Here is a 17,513-nt window from a genome sequence, read left to right as displayed (position 1 = left end):
GTTCTGAGCAGGTTTAGCGCAATTTTTGTTCTGTTGTGCAAGAAATCAGTTGCTAAACCTTAATGGTATTCTATAGATATCGCTGTATATTTTAACATTGACCATGCCCTGCTTAAACTGGACTGTTCCGTGGTATCATGCTGATTCTAGGCTGCATTACCATACCAATGGGTTCCTGGCAGAAGAGGGAATTGCAATACTTCATATCACTATTTCCTATTCATTTGATGGGCTGCACTCGTATGAACATTGGTTTATCCAAAGTCTGCTTCCATTGATCCTCTTTACAAGGACATCACTTCAGTATTAGGCAAAGTGCAACTAGAAACGCGTTTCTCCAGTGATGGTGCGAAATGCGTCTCAATAAAAAGTGTATAATGAGACCCAATCTCCACCAGCTTATAACTAACTGGTGCTTATGTAAAGTTTGCATAGAACGATCGCTCCCCCCTCCATCTCCACCCGCAAACAACACGGTCAAAACAGTTCTGGAATGTTTAAATACTTGTGGTTCCTGCTGGCAGACCTTTCATATTAAGTGGAATGTTCGATTTTATGCAACTGCAGAGTTTCTCGTACCCATAAAATTTGTTCTCTTGGTGAATGGAGCCATGTGTTAAGACTAATTCTGTTTCCGTTATTCACAGGCCTCTCTTCTTACCCATACGAGCTCTGCTGACTGTGGAGACCTTCAGTATATCCAGCAGTGTTTCATTGGACAAGTCCTCCTCCAGCCTTCGGTAAATGACTTTCCTGCGTCTTCTGAATCAACTGATTCATCGTTTTTAGAATAGCTTGTTTTACACAATGTACTAGTCTGGCCAGCAGATGGCGCTATTGCTTCTACACTTTGTGTCACATTGTGCATCTCTTTATCGTCCCGTTTTCAGGATTATCTTGGATGAGGCTGCTCTGCATTTATCTGACAAGTGCAATGCGGTGTCTGTTAATTTAAACCGAGGTAAGAGTGGGGAAACTGTGAGGTTAATTTACGCAGATAAAAGGTTCTGTATGGAAGTATAAAAATGCGGACGGTGAACACGTTTTTCTGTGCGCACCATGTTACCCGTTTAGCGCATACTTAGATGCGTGCAGGCATGCAGTCCATGTGTACCGATGTGTCCTTATACATCTAGCTTCAAAGCACAACGCAGTGTGAGATGCCTGGTTCTGTGCAACTCCGCTAAGGCGCCTTTTATTGCCGAAAATGTGTCTTAGTCACAACACAGTGCGGCAAGGTCGCACCAGGAGACTGTGCTGATTAATTTGATATATGACACTTGTATAGTGTGTGTGATGGAGTCTGTATTTGGAGCACAACAGAACGTGTACAGGGTAAAAGCTGAGGCTACTACATTGTAGCACTTCACATACAGATTCAGAGACTCAGTAGATGTATTATACAGCGATAGGTGAGAAAACGGTAACTTCACACGTTAAGTGCGCCAGTTACCGGTTCTCCTAATGTACTCGTGTGGTGATGTGCGCCCCTGTCGTTATTGATAGCGCGCCAATATGGTGGGCAATGTAAGAACGGTCAGTGACACTGACCTTTCAGACAGCTGGTAGGTACTGCTTCCTGCTTCGCCTTGGTACAGGTATAATGCGTTTCCTCCTCAGTCGCACACAGATATACAAGTGTCCGATATAAAATTAATCTGCACAATCTGCTGGTGCATTCTAGTCACATCGTAGTGCGACTAAGACACAACTTCTGCAAAAAAGACACCTGGCGCTAGCAGAATTTCATGGGACCAGGCGTTCCGAGACGGACTCTTCGGCGCCAGCAATGATGTATGAGGACACATCTGTATGTGAATATTTTCATGTGGGTATGTTGTCTCATATCAATACTTACCAGCATCCGATACAGCTTGATGATACATTGAAACTAGTCAGGCTCCTTACTCCTGGCACTTCCTAAGAACCACAAGCAGCAGAACCTTTTGCATGAGAAGGAGGCTCTGCAGACACCCATTACCAGGGGACGCCCCTGTAAAAATGCTGTCTCTGGTTTTTAGGTCTCATTTTTATTCTCATCCCGCAAAATGAAATAGCATTGATGCATGTAGGTGCTGTTAGGGGTGCAGGAGTGTGCCAAGCCTGCATTTAGCTAGAATCGCGAGATCTGCCAATGTCGTCCAATCAGAGGATGTAGAATGATGCCACCATATGGATTCAGGGACAGGCTGCTGTGGCTGCATATTATATAGAAGAGTCTTGCTGCTGATGCAAAGAATCTTGCTTCCATGCAACCATAGCGGCGCTCTGATTGGTGGATGGTGCTGTTCATCCACCAATCAAAGCACAGGAGTTAGCAGGTTTATGCTAAATCACTCATTTATAAATTATCCACATGAAAGAGTTGGGTTTAGTCTAATCGAATTTTCATTTTTCAGATTACGTACGTGTCTTGGACATGGGACTGCTGGAACTGACTATACTGGCGGTAAAGTTTGGAGAAAAGGTAATTTTTTGTTTTGTGACAACTAACTACAGATAATAGTGTTTTACAAAGACCCATGCCCCTCAATAAATAAAGTAAATGGAGGGGATTGCCACATTTTTGTTTGCTGGGTATTCCATTCCTCACCATTGCCTGAACTTGCTGGCCAGGGAAGGGCTGTCGGTGCGCCTGGGTGTTGTTCAAATTTTCAGCAATGTACGGGGTTAATGTATATGACGGTCCAATCAGATGCCTCGGATACTGCACATAACCTGTCTTAGCTTCCTGAATCTCCAGGATGTGTTCAGTCCACTGATTTTACAGCTCTCTCCTGGTGTCACTTCCGCCTTCACTAGAGCTATTTGCAAGTAACAGAAAGCTAATTGGTCAGCCCTTTAAGAATATGAAACAAAAAATTGAAAACGTTTTTAATAAAAAAAAAACGAAAAAAAAACATTAGAACAAGTTATTATTATTATTATTATTATTATCCTTTATTTATATGGCGCCACAAGGGTTCCGCAGCGCCCGATTACAGAGTACAAATGCACATAAAAAAATAGGAAAACAGTGACTTACAGTTGAATACAATATAGGACAAGTACAGGGCAACTAAGCATAACTACACCAGTAAACAGAGATAAGTTCCAGGTGGTCAAATAGAATAGTTTCCTTATATTTGTTAAATTGAGATGGGTGAGAGTCCTCGTAATGTCCTGTGTTCTGCAGAACAAGCCCCGGTTCGAGATGTACTGTTCCAGCGATGTGATTCACATCAGGACATGCTCAGACTCTTGTGCTGCGCTGATGAACCTCATCCAGTATATCGCCAGCTACGGTGATCTACACCCGCCAACCAGGACCCAGACGTCGCCTGGAGCGCAGAAGAAAACCAAGAAGGTAAGAACCCAAGACGGAACCGGCACCCAGACTATGATGACCTACAGAAGAATGACTTCTGGTTATAGGATCCATCCCCTTATTGGGGATATTTCATGAACACACCTAGGTCTCAGGGTGGCCCGTCTCTACCCTACAACACTCATCCAGTAATTGTGTTCCAGTGTACTCTGGTTCCAAGTTACTGTCTTTTGTTTTATTATCGCTATTATCTGCAAATAATTACACATCGCTGCTTAGACTACATATTGGGCATGATTCTGAGTCACATGCAAGGCCGAATGCTGTCGGACCTAGTGCTTAATCGCAATCTGCGCATGCCTCGCGGGCTGCGTATGCATATTTGCTTACTTACACATCTCATTCTGTTCTCCACGACCACTGGTTAGGCGGTTCTGGGCTGCAACAATTTGATGCTATGCAAGAGAAGAGTTTTGTGCGCGTGGCAGGGTGTGACGCGGGCTTCTGCCTATGCATTGCGGACGCCGAATTCAGACGCATCTCCTGCACCAGCATGAAGTACATGTAAGTGCCACTCTCCTGGACGGAAGAGCAGTGTAGTGCGATCGCATACATGTGTACGATGCAGAATACTTGTGTATATTCGCATTAGCATTCCGTTCGCATTACGGGGGCCATTCCGAGTTGTTCGCTCGTTGCCGATTTTTGCAACGGAGCGATGAATGCGCATGCGCATGGTACGCAGTGCGCATACGCTAAGTCTTTTAGCTCAAAACTTAGTAGATTTACTCACGGCAGAACGAAGAATTTCCATCGTTGAAGTGATCGTAGTGTGATTGACAGGAAGTGGGTGTTTCTGAGCGGAAACTCAGCGTTTTCACGGTGTTTGCGGAAAAATGCAGGCGTGTCAGAGAAAAACGTGGGAGTGGCTGGAGAAACGGGGGAGTGGCTGGCCGAACGCAGGGCGTGTTTGTGACGTCAAACCAGGAACGAAACTGACTGAACTGATCGCTAATCGTGAGTAGGTCCGGAGCTACTCAGAAACTGCTAAGAATTATTTATTCGCAATTCTGCTAAGCTAAGATACACTCCCAGAGGGCGGCGGCCTATCGTGTGCAATGCTGCTAAAATCTGCTAGCGAGTGAACAACTCGGAATCACCCCCTACATGCGACTCAGAATCATGCCCATTATCGGCTCACTAACTCAGACCCAGCTGTGCGTGGCATAAGCAGCGTAGCACTAGGTCACAGTAGCCCAGGATAGCTACATCGGCCTTAGAGGTCTGGATGTACATTGGTTAGTAACAGCGGAAGAAGGCACAGTGCTTGCAGAGTGCGTCTGCATTATAGTAGATCAGATCAAACACTTGTGAATGCCCACACATATCATATTCTGCGTATTGTGTCTACAAACTCCCGTAGACTATGGGACCCCTCTGTTCTATGCTAGCATTCTCTAGCTTCCAGTACTTCTGTTCATACATTTCTCTCTGGCATGGAGCACGAGTCCTCATATAGAATGTCTCTTTAGTCCCCATATAAATCTAGTTTATGTAGTTATCACGGAGTCCTGTTTGGAGCACTCCAAGAAACTATCCTCAGGCTTCATTCCTGGAAGGTGGCCGTTTTGGTGTCTATTATGTCCTCCAGAACTGACTAACCTACGCTTGTGTCTTCCACTACTCGTGGGTCATAAGAAAGAGGCATAGCTTTACCAGTTTCCTGACATTTGCCCATTGCGGTTCTACGTTCCATCTTATTGAGGATGCATTTGGACAGAAATCCAGTTTGTGTCTTCCTAACCTGACAGAGACTGATCTAGGACGTCCTCGTGGTGCTGTGTCCTCCAATGAAACCGGAGGAGAAAATGGATATTTTTTTATTGACTTCATTGGGGGACATGGATCCTACTCCTTGTGTGTGTAACGACCATTGATCATTGTTGTTCCTACCCTTGGTTCAACTGAATGTGCAGATTCGATAGTATTAAGCAATGCTCTCCGTTCACAAAACGTCTAATGATGGATTGTGTTGCAGGCTGACGCGTCTACGGGCTCCAGCTCCCGCAGCCCATTGCTGGCTGAGGCAGAACAACAGATACTGCGCGATTTAATGAGCGACGCCATGGAGGATACAGACACTTACCAAGATGCCTCTCCTGTAAAACCGCAGCTGAACGGTAACGTAAAGCGGATCTGTCACCAGGTGCACTGAGTATTACCTCATGTGAGGGCTTTCTCCTAGGACCTCTTCCTCTGCGCCTTATATGATTACTAACCATCTCATCTCAGTAAGCACTTGTGCGCCTGTTAGGAATTTTGCACAGTGTCTTAGGGGTCTATTTACTAAGCCTTGGAAGGAAATAAAGTGCCAGCCAATCAGCTCCTAACTGTCATATTACAGGGTGTGTTTGAAAAATGACAGTTGGGAGCTGATCGGTTGGTACTTTATCTCCATCCAAGGCTTAGTAAATAGACCCCTAAGGGCGATATCCAATTAGCCCCGAAAATTTACCGGGGCTAATTGTCCCGCCGGGGACTATCCTATTACCCCTGATAAGCCAGCACGAGCGGTGGCTTATCGGGGGTTACCTGAAGCTGCATCGGGTGCTGACAGCTCTCGGTGCAGTGCTGCTCCTTCAGCTTCCCCGGTCACATGGGTGCTCCCGTGTCATGTGACCGCTGCAGGAAGCAGAGTAGAGAGGGGGATGCGGTCACGGCGCTGCCCCGGCTTCTCCGCCGGGGGGGGTCACTGCGCCGAGGGCAGCTTCCGGGCCGCGATGCCATGCCTGGAGCCCCAGCCTGCTGCTGCTGCAGCAGGCATGGGACACTGCAGGTTGTCCCGGTCATCGGGATTCTGAGGCAGGCGAAACCAAATCCCCAGAAACAGCCCCGTTTCCATGCAAAAACGGGACTGTTTCTACCGAACACACACAGGTTTCACTGAGCCTGTGTGTTTTCAGGAAAAAGGGTATTTTTCCTGATCAATTTGGATAGCCTCTAAAAAAAAAAAAAAAAAATTGGTGAAACATCGGGAAAAATTGCGAAAAACCCGATGTTTCATCCGACCTAATAGGATATCCCCCTTAGTCTTCAGTTGGACGACATGATAATCACAGGAATGAATAAATACAGTCAATTAGTAAAACAATGGCCTTAGAATGGCTATTTGTCTGAATTTTCTTTTCTTGTCTCACACAAGTGTGATAGGAAAATAAAAAGAATGGGATTGTTTATTTAAATACTGTATAAGATATTTTAAAGGAAGGAGAGATGGATAGTGCCTATTAAAGCATGTTTAATTAAAAACACTTAGGTGTCAGCTATCTATAGGCTGCATTTTCAGACCACAATATGGCTGCCCCACTCTAGACAGTGGGTGATGTTTAAGCAAAGCTATTGTGTTTCTTTAGGGTTTTCTGAAGGCAAATCTGAACTGCTGGAGCCCCCTTGCTCTGATCTTTTCCTTTTTCCTGATGAAAGTGGAACTACATCTGAGGAATCTAGTCCCACGTTCACGTCAGCTACTCCCCATCTCATCAGTGACGCCATTCTCGATGTTCCACTTGAAAGCGATGACTTCTGTATTCTGTATGCTCCAAAGACATCAGTGTCGGTGAGTTCAGTAAGGCTTTTTCCAGTCCAACAACCGGGTGACAATGGCGGAGTTTTTATACTTCTGTTGTATTCTTTTCTCTGATTCCATTTGGGTTGACCCTGGGGTCTCCGATAGAAAGTTGCACTTTAAATATTCCAAAAGTATTGAGCTCCTACCTCAACCATCTCCTCATCCTGCTGGATTCTCTGTTATTTTTATAACCAAACACCCCAGGATAAAACCACAAAAAGAGCGAAGAGAGTAAAATAATATTTGTCTAAAACTAAAAAAAAAAACTAAAAAAAAAACAGTTTTAGCTACCTTTAAACAGGCGAACTAGAGTGTAGATGGCCTTGGCCAGTCCAATGTACTAACAGCCCCTAGCGCTGCCTGTTTAACTTTTGTCCTCACACTTGTTTAGCTCCATAAGGCAAGGAGTGGCCACTTTTGAGGCTGTCATATCTTGGCTGCCGTAGAAGTGAGTGATTTGTCCCACTTTGAGATGAGTTTATTTTGGAACGCCTTGAATGGAACCATGCAGACTGCACAACTGCGATTGTTGAGGCCATCTTTCCTTGGACTGTAAAGCAGAAATGCACTGACCTCTCCATCAGAGGCCAGCATCTCCTAGTCAGATAGGATTTTCCAAACTCCCTAATTCTAACTTACTTTACTCTAGAAAGCTTCTTTGTTGATTTTTCCACCGGTTTATTGGCCGAGGCTAAAATGTGTCCTACTGCATAAACAGACTTAAGAATGGAATTACAGTTTCTATCCGAACCATCCTAAACACATATTTATAGTGTCAACATCCTATAGGAGGCTCTGTATCCCCAGATACAGTATATGTGTCCTATATGATGGTAGAGAAACGCAGATGCAGTATGGATCATAAGAAGAAGTTATGTTTGCCACCATTGTTGGGTTTGGGGTGGTTCATGATGTTCCTGGTAGGATATGACATCACAGAGTGCGGTCTCTACAGAAAAATGACGTCCTTATCGTGTCCCTGTCTGGTTCTCTCAGGAAAAGGACGAGGAGCCGCGTGTGAGAAAACTTGTTCATGACGCAATCTTGATTAAAGAGAATTATTTCATCTCTCCTGAGAGGAAAGCGGACACCAGCAAGGCCCCACTGCATTTCCCAGTACCCATCGTTCGGTATGTGGTCAAAGAGGTCTCGCTTGTTTGGCATCTGTACGGTGGTAAAGATTTCGGAAGTTCTCATCCTTCTACTTCCCCTGCTAAGCATTACATGTAAGTATTACATATATATTTATATGGGCATTTATTTTACATGATGTCCACGTGAAATCAGCAGAGCTGCAATAATCTGCAGGTGGCACCCTCACCATGCCTTAATGTATGGGCTATAAATGATTTTGGTGCCACCATTATCAAGCAACAGCCGCTTAGTTCTATAACGTTATTAAAACCACTTAACTGGCATGGTCAGATTTCATGCAACTGCGCCGTTCCACCCTGTCCCCCCGTTTTTGACGAGGAGATCCGTTCTGCAGATGTGCATAATATAATGTTTAAATATTTAAAAAAATGCTTTTTCAAGTTGATTAAATAAAATACATTTTAAAAAAACAATGTTTTAACACTTTTGAAGGGAAAAATCGTCAGTTAAGTGGTTTTAATGCCAAGCTCTGCTTGTGAATTAATTCCTCTGGTTGCCAGAAACGCTTTTTCCTGAGACATTGGCTAGCTCGCCAGACAGTCCGGCAACTGCCCATCCGGTCCATAGCACCAATGTTATTTATAGGTGTACAAGGAGGGGACGCTAGTATTCCTGGCTGAAGGAGCATCCGGCCACCAGCGACGAGCAGCCTTCACGTGATCTGTACCATATAGGTAGTGGCACCAAGGTTGGTGCTCTATTACCAAAGCAATACATTACAGCGGTCTTAGGCTGTTGTGGCTCTTCCCAGCAAGCTAGGGTCTAGTGCGGAATGCTGGGACGTCTAGTTCCACCATAGCTGGAAACCCAGCTGGCTTCTATCTATTTTTGGCATTAACAAAGTTTGAAAATCACAAAGACCCCCCTGTGACCAGTTTAGAAGTAATTGTAATAATATTATAATACTGTAGTGTGATAATACTCTATATTCTATAATACTTGTAATTTATGGATGGTTTGCGCTGTCTCCAGGAGCCCTCACAGCTCCCCGTCCACCACACCCACGAGGCGAGCCAGCAGTTTGGTCCGTGGTGGCCGCGGAAGAAACCAAGACTTGCTGATGGAAATCCAACTGACTAAGGTGAGATATGCTGCACGCTGAATACAGTTATCATACACAGCCCTCCTGGCTCATCTCTTCCTATGATTATACGGAATCCCGGCACATGGCTGTACGATTAGCATGTGCGCACCTCCCCTCGGGATCCCAACGCGTGCCCCCCACCCTTTAATGTACACAGCACTCTAGTTTATGGTTCATCATACGTTTGCTGAATTACTTGCCTCATCAATGTAGTGCTTACAGAAATAGAAGTACCTGGTATCCCAGACTATAATTGGGAGTGTTTCAACAAGTCCTGAAAGTGCTGCAGTACTATTTATGACCACCAGGTGGATGCAGAGCCCTTACATTCACACAGTATAATAAAGGTATAGACTGTGATGGGTAGTAGTAATATATATCATCATTCTGCATGTATAATATGGTGTCCTGTCCTGTTATACTTCACATTCACTACAGTACCTTTTATATTTATTACTCCCCTACCAAATGTATGTCTGGTCTTGGCTCATGGTAATTATTATTATACACCCTCATTTATGGGTTGTCACAAGGGGTGTGCAGCGCCGTACTTGCAGATACAGGGCAAACAGAACAAGAACTAAAGTGATACAGACTTACATTTCCAAGCAGTGCAGAATGTATGAGGATACAAGCTCTATAAACATTACCCCGTATGCAGTCATCTTACCCACAAGGCAGCGCCGGCTGTACCTGAAGATACAGTGCTGCAATGAGGAAGGGTGAGGAGGTGATGGTATAAGTGAGGAAAGGAAGAGCATGTGATATTAGAGGGCCCTGCTCATGAGAGCTTATAGTCTATACGGGAGGGGGCAGACAGTGGTAGCACAGAAGGGTGAGTCGCTGTGCGGGGACAACAGTGGTGGGTTAGGAGGACAGCTGGTTAGTTTAGATAAAGAAGTGGGGTTTGGTAGCACATTTGAAGCTTTGCAGAGAGGTGGAAAGTCTGATGGGGAGAGGGAGAGAGTTCCAGTGGTGGGTAGCAGAGTGGTAGAAGTTTTAGAGGCGGGAGTGGGAGGTTATCCAGTTGGGAGGAGAGGCGGCAGTTGTTGACAGAGCGAAGTGTCCAGGCAGGAGGGTGGAGGGAGATGAGGTCAGAGGTGTAGGGGTGAGGATTTGATGAGGACTTTAAATTGGGTTCTGTAGGGGCAGGGAACCAGTGTAGCGCCTGGCAGAGAGGGGAGGAAGAAGCAGTTGAGTTGGTGAGGAAGATGGACCAAGCAACAATCAAATGAGGGTCTTCGTTGCCTTCAGAGTGAGACGGGGTATGATCCTGGAGATATTTTGAAGGTGGAAGTGGCAAGACCGGGAGAGGGCCGGAGCACGGGAATTGAAGGAAAGTCTGTAATTGCAGCAGATTTGTGGCATAGAACAAATGGTGATGTCAATATAGAGGGAAATGTAGGTAGGTGAGGGGATTCAGGTGGGTTGGGGATTCAGGTGGGTTGGGTTCAGTCCAGGACCCCCTGGGGGTGGATCAGTGGATTATGTGGGTGGAGTTACAGTGGGGGTGGGGCATCCATTCTGCGTAAACCTGTTGTTTTTTTCTAAAAATTGACAATGTTAGGGCTGTGGGGGTGGGTGTTATTATAACATAAATTATGTTACCTTATCCCTGCCTCAACATGATACATAAATTCCCTCATGGCAGCTCCACCTTACACATACACATCTACCCCAACCACCTCCCTTTCACACACATTTACCCAACCCTGCGCCAGCACCTCCCTCTCACACGTATAGATACCGTAGTCCCGCCTCCCGCTGTCACACGGAGTTTCCCAGTGTGCTACTTGGTCTGCTGTGATCCTGCTGACATAATGTTACCTTCTCTCTGACTTATGTTAAACGTGAGGCTTCCTTGTGTTCCTATGCATTTGTCTCCTCCATGGCAGCGGCCATATTGTTGAAGTCATTTCTATATAGATAGCCTCATTCACATCTGCAGATACAGGCCCCCTCTCTATCCGGGCCCAGTACTGCAGTTTCCCCCTGATGGCAGCACTGTTGGGAGATAATAAGAACAAGTCTACAGACCAGTTGTAGAAAATGAAACCTATTAGCAAATAGATGTTATTTTCACTTTGAAGAGAGTAATATATTAGTTGATCCAGTCTACAAAAATATGACATTCAGTAGTTTATACGGACATTTTGGAAATTAAGTGGGTGTTTGTATTTGTATTGAGCACATTTGATTTGTCCTTTTCTTTGTAATTTTGACAGCTGTAAATAGATTTCTGGTTCATCAAATTATTTTTTTTATACTGCACAAGACTCTTGCCTTTCCTTGTAAGGTGCTATTTTTGTGATTTCCTTTTTATTAAAGGTGTTGTCTGTGTACACAGGTAAAGTTCCAGCATGAAGTATACCCACAGGCTGATCCGGAGACGGAACCGATGCTGTTGGAGCAACCGGTGTCACGGCAGGTGTTTATTGTCCAGGATCTGGAGATTAGAGACCGGCTGGCCTCGTCTCAGATGAATAAATTCCTGCACCTGTACAGCAGTAAGGAGATGCCGAGGAAGGCGCACTCCAACATGGTAAGACATAGCACATGCTGGTTTCAGCACTAGATTCAGTTGTCCTTATGCTTAATTGGTGCTTGACCTCGTAGCTGCTAAGGGCAAGTGGGACTCGTCCTCAACTGCTATGGGTGAGAACCATTAGTCCTACAGTGGTTACAAGGGTTACATGAAAAACAAATGATCGCAGCCCACTAAAATAGGTGAATTTCTTGTAATGCTACAGCTGTCATTGCAGCTATTTGATATAAGACTATGATGAGCCCAGAGGAGGCAAAATAGACGTGCAAGGGTTAAAAGAAACTGGAACTGGAATACCTATAGTCAGTGAAAAAAAAAAAGTATAGATGCACTAATGATAACAGATCTGCGGGATGGTCTTCAGTATGCCGGCTGTCGGGATTCCGGCGCACAGTATACCGGCGCCGGGATCCCGACAGCCGGTATGCCGACACTTATTCTCCCTCGTGGGGGTCCATGACCCCCCTGGAGGGAGAATAAAATAGTGTGCCGCGCAGCGTGGCAAACGCAGCGTGCCCGCAAGGGGCTCATTTGCGCTCGCCACACTGTCGGTATGCCGGCGGTCGGGCTTCCGGCACCGGTATGCTGGTCGCCGGGAGCCCGACCGCCGGCATACCATACTACACCCGATCTGCGTACTCTACTGCACGGTGACACAGTACAGTGGCCAATCCAAAGTGGGGGATAGACAAGGGAGGATTATTTATCATTTTCCCCACCCGCTCCTGCACACTGATTGGTGGTTGACACTGGTCATCCACCTATAGGTGTGCTACCATGGCCCCATTCCACTTAACTGTGTCTGAGAAGGTGGCAGAGGATGCTGCCTGGTGCCTCCGTTGTGCTTAAAACACTTTGAGAGCAGCCAGGTAGGATCCTCTGTCTGCGTTTCGGCCATCAGACCCTTACGTGCGTGCAGTGTCCGGCCACAGGGATCCGCCACTGGTAATGTGTTCCCAGGTAAGGATTCATTTGTATTTTTGTTTACTGCCCGGTATAGATCGAAGTTGGCCTCTGCCAGAACCAGGCTGAAGGCCATCACTCTCAGTGTCGATCACTGCAGCCAGGGAACCACTATAATAAATATTATCAGATGTGTCGCAACCACGCATGAAGCTTCCAGCGAGGATTATGCAGCTTATAAACAACAGCAGCGAAAGGATTTAACATATACCCTAAATAATCCTAATGTTCAGCCACAGCTTCTGTTTTGACATAGATATAAGGAAGTGAACTCTGTGTTTATCCGGTTGTTGCGTAAAATAAGTAAACACATATGCAGCTGCATTAGGAGGGGAACTGTTCTATATCTGTCACATTATCTCCGTACTGTGGCTATTTCTGTAGTCAGTAATATGAAATGTGTTCTTCTGGTTCCATATACCAGCAGACATGGAGGCTCTGCTTTGCTGTGCAAGTTCTAACTGCTGTCTTGGGCTCATGAACAATTCTGGCATTAATAGGGTAGCCCAGAGACCATTTTCCTCTATACTCTAGGCCATAGCCGTTGCCTGGAATCCATAGTCTTTTGATTTATGCAAAGGCAAAGCAAGAGGATTTGAATGATGGTCAATTCCTGACGATTACTGTGCAAGATTTATGAATGGCTGGTAACCGTGGAGCTACATATGTTTATTATTTTTTTATTATCCTTTATTCTAATATTATAAAAGATAATTACTGATAGAGCATCATCGTATTGTGATACCAAGGAGGCCACAGAGATCACCAAAGGAGGCACTCAGACACCTATTGGTGATTTAGCATAGCCATGCCCCTACCTGAACTCTGGTGGATGACCAGTGCCGTCCACCAATCATTGTCTATTACCAGCCATTCATAATTGACAGTCACTGATTGGAAGTTTGGTCATCAGAGTAGTCAGCGCGGCAGTCGTCCTGCACGGTTTGCTGTTTTGGCGATTTGTCTTTGGGAGATCTTTGGGTTTAGAAACCATTAGTGAGGGGATTATTTATCACCAGTGGCCAGTGCTGTAACTGTGACATACAGTAGGTAGTTATACCGAACCACTCACTGCTCATAACTGCAGAGCTGCACCTTCCCTGACTGTGGCCGAAAGTGCCATCAAATATGTACACTCAGCTGGTACAGAATGCCGTCACATTGTCTACATATCAACACAGTGTTGACACATTAATTACCGACATTTACTAAATTGACACCGACAGAATGTTGACACCTGATGGGGTTAGTGCTGCAGTTAGGGTTAGATTAGGGTTAGGTTGCAGTTAGGGTTAGATTAGGGATAGGTTGCAGTTAGCGTTAGATTAGGGTTAGGTTGCAGTTAGGGTTAGATTAGGGATAGGTTGCAGTTAGGGTGAGGGTGCAATTAGGGTTAGATTAGGTTAAAATGCGATTAGGGTTAGATTGCAGTTAGGCTTAGGTCAGGCTGCGATTAGGGTTATGTTGCAGTTAGGGTTAGATTAGGTTAGGCTGCAATTAGGGTTATGTTGCAGTTAGGGTTAGATTAGGTTAGGCAGCACATAGGGTTAGATTAGGTTAGGCTGCGATTAGTGTTAGGTTCCAGGTAGTGTTAGATTAGGTTAGGCTGCTATTAGGGTTAGGCCGCAGTTACGATTAGATTAGGTTAGGCAGAAATCCGGGTTAGATTAGGTTAGGCTGCGTTAGGGTTAGATTGGGTTGTGCTACGGTTAGGGTTAGATTAGGTTGTGCTGCGGTTAGGTTTGGGTTAGGGTTAGATTAGGTTAGGCTGCGGTTAGGGTTAGGTTGCAGTTACGATTAGATTAGGTTAGGCAGCAATCAGGGTTAGATTAGGTTAGGCTGCGGTTAAGGTTAGATTAGGTTGGGCTGCGCTTAGGGTTAGATTAGGTTAGGCTACGGTTAGGGTTAGATTAGGGTTAGGTTGCAGTTAGGATTTGATTCGGGTTAGGTTGCAGTTAGGATTTGATTAGGGTTAGGTTGCAGTTAGGGTTAGATTAGGGATAGGTTGCAGTTAGGATTTGATTAGGGTTAGGTTGCAGTTAGGGTTAGATTAGGTTAGGCAGCAAGCAGGGTTAGATTAGGTTAGGCTGCAGTTAGGGTTAGATTAGGGTTAGCTTGCAGTTAGGATTTGATTAGGGTTAGGTTGCAGTTACGATTAGATTAGGTTAGGCAGCAATCGGTTAGATTAGGGTAGGGTGCGGTTAGGGTTAGATTAGGTTGGGCTGCGCTTAGGTTTAGATTAGGTTAGGCTGCGGTTAGGGTTAGATTAGGGTTAGGTTGCAGTTAGGATTTGATTAGAGTTAGGTTGCAGTTAGGGTTAGATTAGGTTAGGCAGCAATCAGGGTTAGATTAGGTTAGGCTGCGGTGAGGGTTAGATTAGGGTTAGGTTGCAGTTAGGATTTGATTAGGGTTAGGTTGCAGTTAGAGTTAGATTAGGTTAGGCAGCAATCAGGGTTATATTAGGTTAGGCTGCGGTTAGGGTTAGATTAGGTTGGGCTGCTGTTAGGGTTAGATTAGGGTTAGGCTGCGGTTAGGATTTGATTAGGGTTAGGTTGCAGTTAGGGTTAGATTAGGTTAGGCTGCGGTTAGGATTTGATTAGGGTTAGGTTGCAGTTAGGGTTAGATTAAGGTTAGGCTGCGGTTAGGGTTATATTAGGTTGGGCTGCGGTTAGGGTTAGGCTGCGGTTAGGATTTGATTAGGGTTAGGTTGCAGTTAGGGTTAGATTAGGTTAGGCTGCGGTTAGGATTTGATTAGGGTTAGGTTGCAGTTAGGGTTAGATTAAGGTTAGGCTGCGGTTAGGGTTATATTAGGTTGGGCTGCGGTTAGGGTTAGATTAGGTTGGGCTGCGGTTAGGATTTGATTAGGGTTAGGTTGCAGTTAGGGTTAGATTAGGGTTAGGCTGCTGTTAGGTTTTGGGTTATGTTTATATAGAAAATCCTACGATTGACATTCAGAATGTTGAGACTCAATGTCGTCATGTCAGTTTTGACATATTAAATGTCGACATTCTAAATGTTGACATCCAGACCATGTCAGCATTATGCTGTTCTCATTTTGAATGTTGTAATGTCGACTAAATATTAAAATAGTCTTGAGATGTGAAAGTATGACATATTGCTACAGCTGGTAAATCGGGATCCCCTTCAGCGTAGACTCAGTGGGTCAGACAGCCGAGCAGAGGAGGCAGCTGCATGGAGGGGTGAGCGCAGTGGAGCAGAGATGATGTGTAATCTCCCACATGTGGAGGAATAGGGTTCTGTGAGTGGTACACTGCTGCACAGAGCCTACACTGTATGTCTGCAGTCCCCATACAGGTCACATGGCACAGCTAGTGTATCCATGCCTATTTCCCTATAGAGTGTAAGCTTGCGTGCAGGGCCCTCCTACCTCTATGACTGTTTGTTTTTACCAAGTTTTGTTTTCTAATTGTGTCCAGTTGTAAAGTGCAACAGAATTTGCTGCGCTATGTAAGAAACTACTGTTAATAATAATAATAATGCTCTCTGCACTCTAGCTCCTTGTCTTCTCCCCAAGTGTACAATACCAGAAATACAGCTGCAACAGAAAACCTGGTCTTCTGCTCTATCACTGTGCACCAGAGGCAAAGGTTACCCGCACCGTATCCTGACACATGGAGGTCACGCCGCAACATCTTGTTTTTCAATAAATCTTTTCTACTTTTCCAGCTCACAATCAAAGCCTTACACGTGCGTCCTGAGTCTGCCCATTCCCCGCAGGAGTGCTGTCTGCGAGTGACGCTGATGCCGATCCGCCTCAACGTAGATCAGGTGACGTAGAGTGTGTGCAACAGTTATAGATTTAAACAGACAGTGTAGGAATGTGTCCAGCAGAGGGCAGCAGAGCTGCAGATATATTGCTCATCCTCCTACATCTATGCCCTGCAATCAGGGATGTTGTATAAAGCACCATCATCTGCTAAACTTTATTCATTGATTGTATTTATGCGTAAAGGCAACGTATAAAAAAAAATAAGCCACTTACTGTGTAACCTCTGTGTGCGTGACCTATGCCCTCTACTAGTGCATATTGCTGATCACATTCCTAAAAGCTACCATCCTTCTTGCCCACATTGTATCCGGCCTTAATGAAGCAGAAAGTTGTGCTGGAAATGTGATGCGTTACCCAATAGCATCCTCTAGATAGTACTGATCTTAAATACTGCCGGCGCATGTCAGATTTTCTGGTGTGAATATGCCAATGTCTGTTTTGCACATGCAGGGCCAGTTCTAGCCCTTGTGGCGCCCCGGGGCGAAAATAGGGGCATGGTTTCATAAAGGGGTGTGGTCAATGTGCCCCCAGTAGTATTGCCCCTGTTTGTGCCCCCAGTAGTATTGCCCCCCGTTTGTGGCCCCAATAGTATTGCCCCTGTTTGTGCCGCTTTTAAAAAATAAAATAAAAAAAATAATACCATCCCCGCTCCTGATTCCCGACCGCTGCTGCCCTCCGTCTCTGGCCGCTGGCGCCGCTCCTCTGATCTATGTGAGAGACGTCATGACTGACTTCCCATAGAACTGCATAGACACTAGAAGCCAATCTTGACTCCTAGTGTCTAAGTGCCGCTCCCACAATGCAGTCATCGCGCACCGCACAACAGTACCGGCACCGGGGGGAGGGAGGCACCTCCAGTAGCGGATGTTGCCACAGCGGCGGCGCCCTCCGGAAGGCGGCGCCCCGGGCACAAATCCTGTGTGCCCGTAGCAAGATCCGCTACTGTGCACATGGGCAACATAAGATTATCATAGATTTCTGCTTAGCTCTGCGGGTCCATACGCCGCCATAATGTAATTGTAATAATTGAGTACAGTTAGG

General features: G+C 45.5%; 1 protein-coding gene across 4 annotated transcripts in view; it reads left to right on the top strand.

Moving 5' to 3' along the window:
- Positions 1-17,513, top strand: part of ATG2B (autophagy related 2B) — a 106,519-nt gene that overhangs the window by 71,803 nt on the left and 17,203 nt on the right. For all 4 annotated transcript variants that reach the window (XM_063948443.1, XM_063948446.1, XM_063948445.1 and 1 more), the window contains 10 exons: positions 648-740; positions 891-961; positions 2,400-2,467; positions 3,176-3,346; positions 5,346-5,487; positions 6,721-6,923; positions 7,932-8,161; positions 9,063-9,171; positions 11,522-11,716; positions 16,370-16,471. In XM_063948443.1, coding sequence (XP_063804513.1) covers positions 648-740; positions 891-961; positions 2,400-2,467; positions 3,176-3,346; positions 5,346-5,487; positions 6,721-6,923; positions 7,932-8,161; positions 9,063-9,171; positions 11,522-11,716; positions 16,370-16,471 — 1,384 coding nt within the window. The remainder of the gene's footprint in view (positions 1-647; positions 741-890; positions 962-2,399; positions 2,468-3,175; positions 3,347-5,345; positions 5,488-6,720; positions 6,924-7,931; positions 8,162-9,062; positions 9,172-11,521; positions 11,717-16,369; positions 16,472-17,513) is intronic.

This window comes from Pseudophryne corroboree, chromosome 12, assembly GCF_028390025.1.
Source record: "Pseudophryne corroboree isolate aPseCor3 chromosome 12, aPseCor3.hap2, whole genome shotgun sequence".
Lineage (NCBI taxonomy): Eukaryota > Metazoa > Chordata > Amphibia > Anura > Myobatrachidae > Pseudophryne > Pseudophryne corroboree.
The sequence above is the reverse complement of the archived record's forward strand: the minus strand, read 5'-3'. Positions and strand labels throughout refer to the sequence as shown.